The sequence below is a fragment of the Anguilla anguilla genome, chromosome 17, assembly GCF_013347855.1.
Source record: "Anguilla anguilla isolate fAngAng1 chromosome 17, fAngAng1.pri, whole genome shotgun sequence".
Lineage (NCBI taxonomy): Eukaryota > Metazoa > Chordata > Actinopteri > Anguilliformes > Anguillidae > Anguilla > Anguilla anguilla.
This window is the reverse complement of record NC_049217.1, coordinates 13,138,781-13,147,446: the sequence shown is the minus strand read 5'-3', so window position 1 is coordinate 13,147,446 and position 8,666 is coordinate 13,138,781. Positions and strand designations below refer to the sequence as shown.

At 44.5% G+C, this 8,666-nt stretch overlaps 1 protein-coding gene across 1 annotated transcript; it reads left to right on the top strand.

Annotated features, from left to right (window-relative positions):
* The first annotated feature begins 2,304 nt into the window (after positions 1-2,304).
* Positions 2,305-7,428, top strand: ankrd40 (ankyrin repeat domain 40). The gene is made up of 5 exons (XM_035397924.1): positions 2,305-2,805; positions 3,672-3,820; positions 4,218-4,694; positions 5,082-5,263; positions 5,614-7,428. Exons 1-5 carry the CDS (start codon positions 2,672-2,674, stop codon positions 5,761-5,763), a joined length of 1,092 nt encoding a protein of 363 aa, XP_035253815.1. The 5' UTR covers positions 2,305-2,671; the 3' UTR covers positions 5,764-7,428.
* Positions 7,429-8,666: the final 1,238 nt, after the last annotated feature.

The window sequence follows — 8,666 nt, the reverse complement described above, 5'->3', positions numbered from 1 at the left end:
CTGTAAGTAATACTGCCAAAGTAATTTCTTCCATGTTGTAGCATCTGACTATTGGAACATTTTCCACTATAATCTAAAATAAAAACTAAGACCCCAGATGGTGCACACTATGCACAAACATTCATTAATCAAAAATAAAAAATAATAAAATAAGCGCATGTTCCTTCCTTCCTGTGTTGGCTGAAATAATGAACTGTTCTGCTAGGGAAAATGTGTTCCTTTTCACTGTATGTGTAAGTGTGCGTGCCCGAATGATCACTCACAGATGTGCAGCCATATGTTTCATTTCCAGGCAGAAGTAAAGCAAACTTTAATATTTTGTTAAGTTTGAACACGCCTTTTACTGTAAAGAAGGGATTTCATGGACTTCCAGACTGATTAATTCATTTGCGTTCACTTAGTTTCACTTGCTCTTGTCCAGTGAATTCCATGAAAGAGAATGTAGTTGCATCCACCAGAGATTTGTGAGCAACAATTGCCACACTATGGCAGTTAGTTTTAGCAGAAAATTCCAAAAAAAGAGTCCAAAACATTATATTATGCAGATGAAAAGCCAGATACATGTTTATGGTCATTCTTTGTGAATTAGTTTTGAAGAGAATATTTTTGTGGGGGTGATAACCATTTATTTTATAAACCTGTTTAGGTTTAGGCATTTATTTTTTTCCCCCTTGGTGGAAACTGGAAAGTGCTTCCTTCTATCAAGGAAAAAGAAATATTTAAAAAGTTAAACATTTTTAATTTACCCTAACCCTAACTCTAACTCTAATTCCAACTTCCAAAATATTGCATTATATTATTTTAATAAAACCACAGTAAAATAAATGAATAGCAATGTTTTTGAAGACATAATGAAATTAGTTTTTTGGGGAAGCAAAATAAATAAGATCATATAAAGTCATTATGTTCACAAAGTGAAAAAGAACAAAAGTGTAATCGTGTTAATTACTGACTGTATGTATTACGTAGTATGTATTTGTTTCACCCACTTCTGCCTACTAGCTACAAACTACTTAATACCTACTACTTAGTGCATACTATTGAGCACCTACTACTAGTGTGCCCTAGGTAGTTTGTACTACGTATTATGTGCCAAGTAGTAGGTATTAAGTAGTATGCCCTATGTAGTGTATACACATACAAAAGTGTGACAAATTAATGGAAAACCCTGAATAAATGAGTGGAGACACATAACAAATGCAGATGCTTCCATAAAGGAGTACTGCATGATACAATTATGCAATTAACATCCTATCATGCTCTGTGGCATGCATGGAAATGCTGAGCAGGCCCAGAAGAAGTCTATTTTGGATCAAGATGGCAAGAGGAAAAGAACTCAGTGACTTTGAAAGAGGGTTCATTATTGGGGCACAGATGGCAGGAGCTTCAATCACGAAGACTGCTCAACTGGTTAAAGTTTCAATAGGAACAGTGACTAAAGTGGCATGGACTGCAGAGATGTGGAAAAAAGTGATATGGTCAGATGAGTCATCCTTCACTATATTTTCGACAAGTGGGTGAGTGCATGTGTAGCGTACACCAAGAGAACGATACAGGCCTGAATGATTGACCCCTACAGTGAGGGGTTCTGGTTGCTCTGTTATGCTGTGGGGGGCATTTTCCTGGCATGGTTTGGGTCCACTTGCCCCCTTAGAGGGAAGGGTCACTGCAAATCAATACAAAGTTATTATGAGTGATTGCCTTTATCCTATGATGAAACATTTATATCCTGATGGGTGCAGTCACTTTCAGGATAACAATACCCCCATCCACAGGGCACAAGGGGTCAGTGAATAGTTTGATGAGTATGAAAATAATGTGAATCATATGCTATGGCCTTTGCAGCCACCAGATCTCAACCCAATTCAACACCTATGTGAGATTTCGGACCTTCGTGTTTGACATCGCTTTCCACCACTATCATAAAAACACCAAATGAGGGAATATCTTTTGGAAGAATGCTGTCCCATCCCTCCAGTAGAGTTCCAGAGAATCTATGCCAAGGCGCATTGAAGCTGTTCTGGAGGCTCGTGGTGCCTCAATACCTTGCTAAGACACTTTATGATGGTTTTTCTTTTAATTTGTCACCCATCTGTATATATATAGTTTAGTTTATGTAAAATATATTGTTGAAAGTTTAACCCTAACATGGAATCATTCTAATATCAGTTATTTGGTACGCAGACAGAAATGGCTTCTTTTTTTTTTTGATGATGATGATGATGATGATGATGATGAATTGATGACTGAATGATAGTCTTTACATTATTGTCATAGCAGAATTGCATGGTAGGAACTCACGACGCCGTTGACAGTTGTTACATGTAAAACTGCCCCCCATCATGGGAGGAGTAGTTCACAATTGTTAAGTTAATATACCGTTATCTAACTAAAGTTAGGATGTAAATATTGTTTCGGATACCTCTTAGCTTAACCCAAAGATACTGTATTTATGTTCTTTAATTAAAATCCTCGAAGCGCTTCGTCTCTTTCTTATATATGCTTGGTAACGTTCACGTTAGCTACAATCAGCTGGACTGTGGCACAGTGTTGCCTTGGCTTTGTTTTTTGGAGGAGAAGTAGCAATTTAGCATAGCTTTACTAGCCACGACCGAATAAGCTAGCCAGCCATCGTTATTTCTTATGAAACCGAAACGTTATTTTGACAAAAATGTCAACACCGTCAGTGGATAAAGAACTACAGGAACGATTGCGAGAGGCGTCTGCTATCGGAGACATCGATGAAGTACGGACTTTAGTGGAGAGCGGTGTTAATGTGAACTCCCAAAATGAAATCAATGGCTGGTACGTTTTATCCGCTGTCAATTTTCACTTATAACGTTAGTAATAAATAACTTCGTTTTTAAAATATGCAGTTGATTGAAACTTGCAGAAAATGTGCTGCTTGTGTAGTTATGGGAACGCGTGGTGCTAACACGCTAGCGAGCGAACTCACTATGCACTTGGTTATAGACAATTATATTTTCTGAAACTGAATCGCAGCCTACACATTGCGTTCGGTCACCTAGCTAGCAGTTGTGTAGCTACGCGTGCCTTCAGCTGATCGAGCAAAAACTGGTATACAGGCGGCTTGCAAGCTACCCTGCCAACCGTTGCGGGCCTCGTTAAGACACATTAGTGTACATTTGCTATCGTTTTACCACAGTCCGTGATAGGATAGGGCATGAACCGAACCAAGCATTGCGTGTTTATCCGGCGCTTGCTCATGAAAGCAGAGGAAGCGTATTTAGCTTTATTTTTTAACATATAAATGTTTATGTGGCAGGTTATTGATTTACACTTGATAAATATTGTTCATGTCTTCGCTTTCCTTTTGCTGAAATGTTAACATCGACTAAGTTTCATTTGACAGGTCAACACATTACACTTGACAGGTCAACAGGTTTGCATACATTTTAATTGCTTATTAGAATGCTTGATGTTGAAATACGGTCATGACCACGTGCAAACATGTCGCACCTCTGTGGTGTTAAGAGTGTTTATTAAGTCTGCAGGTATCTCAACTGAAGTAAAAAGTGCCACCTGAACCAACCCTATAAATATGTGTCCTTACTCATACGTGGTGTTGAGTGCAAGTTCAAGAATACTTCATGTATTTTGTTTGTTTATTTTAATATAGAAGTGTAAACTTTAATTGGGATTTTTTCCAGGACATGTTTGCATTGGGCGTGTAAGCGGAACCACAGGCATATTGTTGCCTACCTTCTCAACTCGGGCGCAGACAAAGACATACTAACTTCAAAAGATGAGTTAGCGGCCCAGCTAACCTCAAAGCCCGATATCAGATCACTGCTCGGAGGTAAGTGCACACATCTCCTGTGTGGTCTCTTTTCTCTGCCCTTTTCCTATAGGCCTGTCTCTTTACCTGCAATATCCACTGTCATTGAGGGAGAGAACAGACAAGCTTGCATGTCCTCTTAAGTGCAAGCTTGTCCACCAGCTGATGCTGCACAGTTACTGCACTGGTGGACTGCATTACGTAGAGAGTTGCTCAGTCTGAGTGCTGAGCCCTGATGAACACTAGACAGTAAGAGTGCGTGATGACACGGGGAGTATCCAGCTAAGGTGCACAGGGTTGCACTAATAGTGTATAAGTATGGATGTCGCCCTCAAGAGCGTCAAAGGTTATTTGTTTTTAAGGTCTTTCCTTAGTAGTCTGTGTGCTGTGGTCCTGAGGTTGTTTTCTTTATTCTCAGTGGAGGAGGATGAAGTTCCTGAGCTGAAGGAGCCGGATTTGCCGATCGTGGCGAGCTACCTCTCCAGCGCGCCTTTTGTGTACAACAAGCCCGACTCGGACAGCCTCGCCCTGGAGCCCTGCGTCACGCACAATGGCGTCGCGGATCACAGCCACAACTGCCACGGCAACCGCTCCCCTTCGCCGGCGCCCTCGCCGCCCCGCCCACCGGAGCAGAGCCTGATGGCCGACGCCCGCTCGCAGAGAGAGGCCGGTCGAGCGCCTATCGCCGAGCAGAACGGCCTGTCGCCGAGCCCTCACTGTGCCATGAACGGGACCCTCTCCATGGAGCTCTCCGAGTCACGCCCCCAGGTCGCCAACACTGCTGTCGCTAGGCAACAGCCCATTCCCCAGCAGTTTAACTGCGCTCAGGCAGGGGGGTCGGTGCCAGCATTCCAACCCTTCTTCTTCACTAGCACCTTCCCAGTCAATGTGCAAGGTAAGCGCATGCTACCACATCAAAAGAACCAACCACCAAACCCATTGTGAAAATATATTTTTTTTTTGCTTTTTGGAATTTTCTTTAAGCCTAGTTTCCTTCTTCCACTTGCTGACTTGAGCGACTGGAATGGAAAATGGTCTGTAAAAATGTGAACTGTAGAAGTGTAGAGTAGATCTAATCTGTGAAACTATGACGTAGATGGGCTTTATAGACAGATGATATAAAGCTAAGATAGAGGTTAAGATCTTGGGTCGTTAAGTCATCCAAAATTGTGGAATTTTGTTTAGAATGGACGTATTACAAATATCTGGACGGCATAGTCAGGAATTATAGGCAGGTCTTAGGGATCCTGCCCATTTTAAAAACTTCTGCTCTGTCTCCCAGAGTTGGTGCTGAAGGTGAGGATCCAGAACCCAAATGCGCGGGAAAACGACTTCATCGAGGTGGAGCTGGACCGGCGGGAACTGACCTACCGCGCGCTACTCAGGGTGTGCTGTCGCGAGCTGGACATCAGCGCTGACCACGTGGAGAAGATCCGCAAGCTGCCCAACACCATGCTGAGAAAGGCAAGGCCCCACCCACTGTCCCTATCCTGGTCCCACCCTCTCTGCCCCGCCCCACCACAACCTCCCCACCCACAGCCCCACTCACAGCTGTCTCTACCCTGCCCTGCCCTGCCCTGCCCACAGCCCTCGCCACGGTCTTGCCTCTGCCACCACATTCTGTTTTTTAATGTACAGCAGTGCAGTAGCTCGATAAAATAAGAGTTAACATTTCCAAACAGCGCCACAGTACCAAAAACTACACTGTGAATGTGCTGTGCTTCAGGCCATTTCTGTAGGTTGTGCTTGTTACGCAGTTTTTCTTAATTAACGTGGTGTGAGTGACGGCTGGCCGTTCCCTCTGTGTGCCCCAGGACAAGGACGTGGCTCGGCTGCAGGACTTCCAGGAGCTGGAGGTGGTGTTGGAGAAGGCGGAGGGTCTGTCGCTGCTCTCCGCGGGGGGGCAGGGAGGCCTGACGGACCGGCCGTGCTACAACATGAAGGCCTCGCGGCTCACCTACTAACCGCGCCCTTTACCTCCAGAGTGTGTCCTAGTGCTGCTCCCTTCCTTTTTAATTTTAACAGATTCGTCGCGTTTTACTTCCCTCCCCTCGCATTCTGCAAGCATCCGCTCCTGTGAGTGCCAGTGGTCCGCTTTGCTGCAGGAGCGCTGCAGCGCGTCTCCGGTGCGTCTCCAGTGCGCTGCGGCGCTCTCCGGTGCGTCTCCAGCGCGTCTCCAGCGCGTCTCGGAGCGCGTCTCCCGACTCGAACGCGGCTTTTCGGGGGTGGCGCCTCTCCGCCTGGCTCGTCCTGCGCGGCGCGGAGCCCGGGTTCGCGGGCCGGAGCGGCAGAGGGACGGTTCGCCCATCCCGCGGCGGATCAGGTTGCAGCGCGTGCCCTGCAGTCCGATTGCATACGAAGCCCAGTATTTACAGCACAAGCCCACGCTTTCCCCAGACTGCCCGAGTGGTGCAGGGCAGCCTCTCCTGCGGATGTGCAGCTAAGCTTCTTCTGCCGCGATAAACGCGTTCGCTGCAAAACGCCGGCATTCATTTCGCTCTCCGATTAGCGCCAGATATGTTCCCGCCGCATTTGCTAAAAACACGAGTTTGAGATCGATCACTGTTGCTTTTGGACCGTAACAGAGGGCAGCGATTGCGTCTGCTGGACCTGCAGAGCACTGAGAGTACGGTAGCGAGCGGCCCGTTTCCCTGCGCGTGCTCCTCTCATCGAACCCGGATCAGCTCTCGGTGCCGCCCAGATGCTGGACCCACCCGGTACCCTGCACCCACAGGCAGGTCTGCGGTGGGAGCCCCCTGAAGGAAACGGCAGTCGCACGGCACAGCGCTCCCTGTCCCAGGGCCTTATGGGAGGCGTCTGGTTTGCACGCTCCGGTTCCTTTGTTTAAGATGTGAGAGTGCTGATTGTCAAGAGTTTGCACTGATTTACTTTCCTTCCATTACTGTGATGGGTATGAACATAGGGTAAATATACATACATGTAATGCCAGCAGGACGTGTCCTTTAACATAGACTAAACAATGCTGTTTTATTATGTCTAGGATTTGTAATTATTACTGTGTTATGTTTAACAGAAGTATGAATAACATTATGATTTCTCAACAAGAGTGAACACTTGAAAGCGTGGTTGGACGGGGTATTTGGTGCACCTCCATGAAAAATTAGTTTTCTATGGAAAAGCCTGGGGTTTCAGGTTTTGCTATGACTACAGTTTACAGTTTTTGAGGGAATGGAAGGTTGCTGGCAGGTTGTTGGTGTTTTTTAGTTGCAGTTTTGTATATTCTTTTAAGACTAGGGTAGCAACAAAAAAGTTGGTCTTTAGAATAAATCAAACTTAAAGCATTACTTTTTCAATCATTCTTGTTTGGTACCCTGGATCAATAAGCTAACTTTCTTACATTGGTTATTTAATTATTTGATTTCCAGTAGTTGATTTTATTATGTGGTGACTGTGTGCTTTGTGGTTCCTTATCTCCTACATCCACAGCATGTGCTGTCCTCCATGGACACAGGAAGATGTCACAAACAAAAAAAGGATGAAATATTGACAATTTGCGAGGAAAAACAGTATTTGCCTTTATCATGCTACAAGAAGAGTGTGTACAGTACTCATCTGGGTTGAACATGCACAGTTATGATGCTGATAATAAAGGTAAACAGCAAACAGAATGTTTTGTTGTGCTTGTGGTTTTATTTGAGTATTGTGGATAAAACTTCTCTCCTTGCACAGGGATTCTTTGTCTGTCTGTCTGTCTGTATCTATCTATCTGTGTCTGTCTGCTATCTATCTATCTATCAATCAATCAATCAATCAAAAGAAAATGTGAGGGTGGAAGTTCTTCAAATGTAAGTAAAAGATTACCCTGGTCCTGGATGCCAGCAGTGGCTCCCAGACCCTGCAGAGCCACAGTACCTGCAGGTTGTTATTTCGGTGGGACACTTTACCTACATCTGAAATGAAGTTATTAGGACTGAACCAATTAGGCTTTCCTCCCCAGCTGAGAGAGTCAGTGGTTTAGCAGGTTCAATCTCTCCCATATCCCAGCTGATGACTAGATATAAATTGTGCTTCAATAGTTTAGTACAGTTTGGCTTGGGGCATAAATTTAATATGGCCCCACAAGGGGGCACTGTGAAGCTAAAGTAAAATTTTTGTGCTGATCTCACCTAAACCATAAAAAAGTTTCCTAAAGTTGATTAGTGTTTTATTGACAATCTGGTATATGTTTGAATTATTCTGCCATTTTTAACCCTAAACCGTTGGCAGTTCGTCTTTGTTTACTCTGAATACCTTTTTCCATTGACTAACATGACCTGGTACTGTACACGCTATTTCCTTACTCTGGAATTGGACCACAAACTGTCCCATTCCTGCTCTGGTGGTCTGCAGTACCAGCACGGCTACTCAACGTTGGTCCTAGTGGGCTGTGTAGTCTGACTCATTCAGACGGGTCACAGTCTTGAGTGTCAGATATGGGTAACATTCAGTGATCATCTATGGGATCAGACCACTTCCCCATTTTGCCTCAGGTGACTCTCCAGTTTTGTGTGGGGGACCAGATGTCCCTGAAAGTGATGGCTACTAAAAAAAAGTGTGTTTGGAATATGCTGATTAATACTGCCTCAATGTTACGGAGACCCGACTACCTTCATCCTGGGCCCTTCCATGCTGAATGTGGAAATCAGGCTTTAGAATGCTCTTTAACTTAACATTCCAGTCAAGTGACACAGCCAGAAGTTTGTTCATCATAAAACAAAAGCCAACATTGTTATTATAATGCAGGATTATGAGGCTTAGACAGTATCTGTTCCCATTGGCTGTCTGGGAACAAAATCTTAAGTTATGTAGTATGCTTTGAGGAAGGAGCAGCATGCTGAATGCTTTGAGGAAAAAGTAATAATACAAT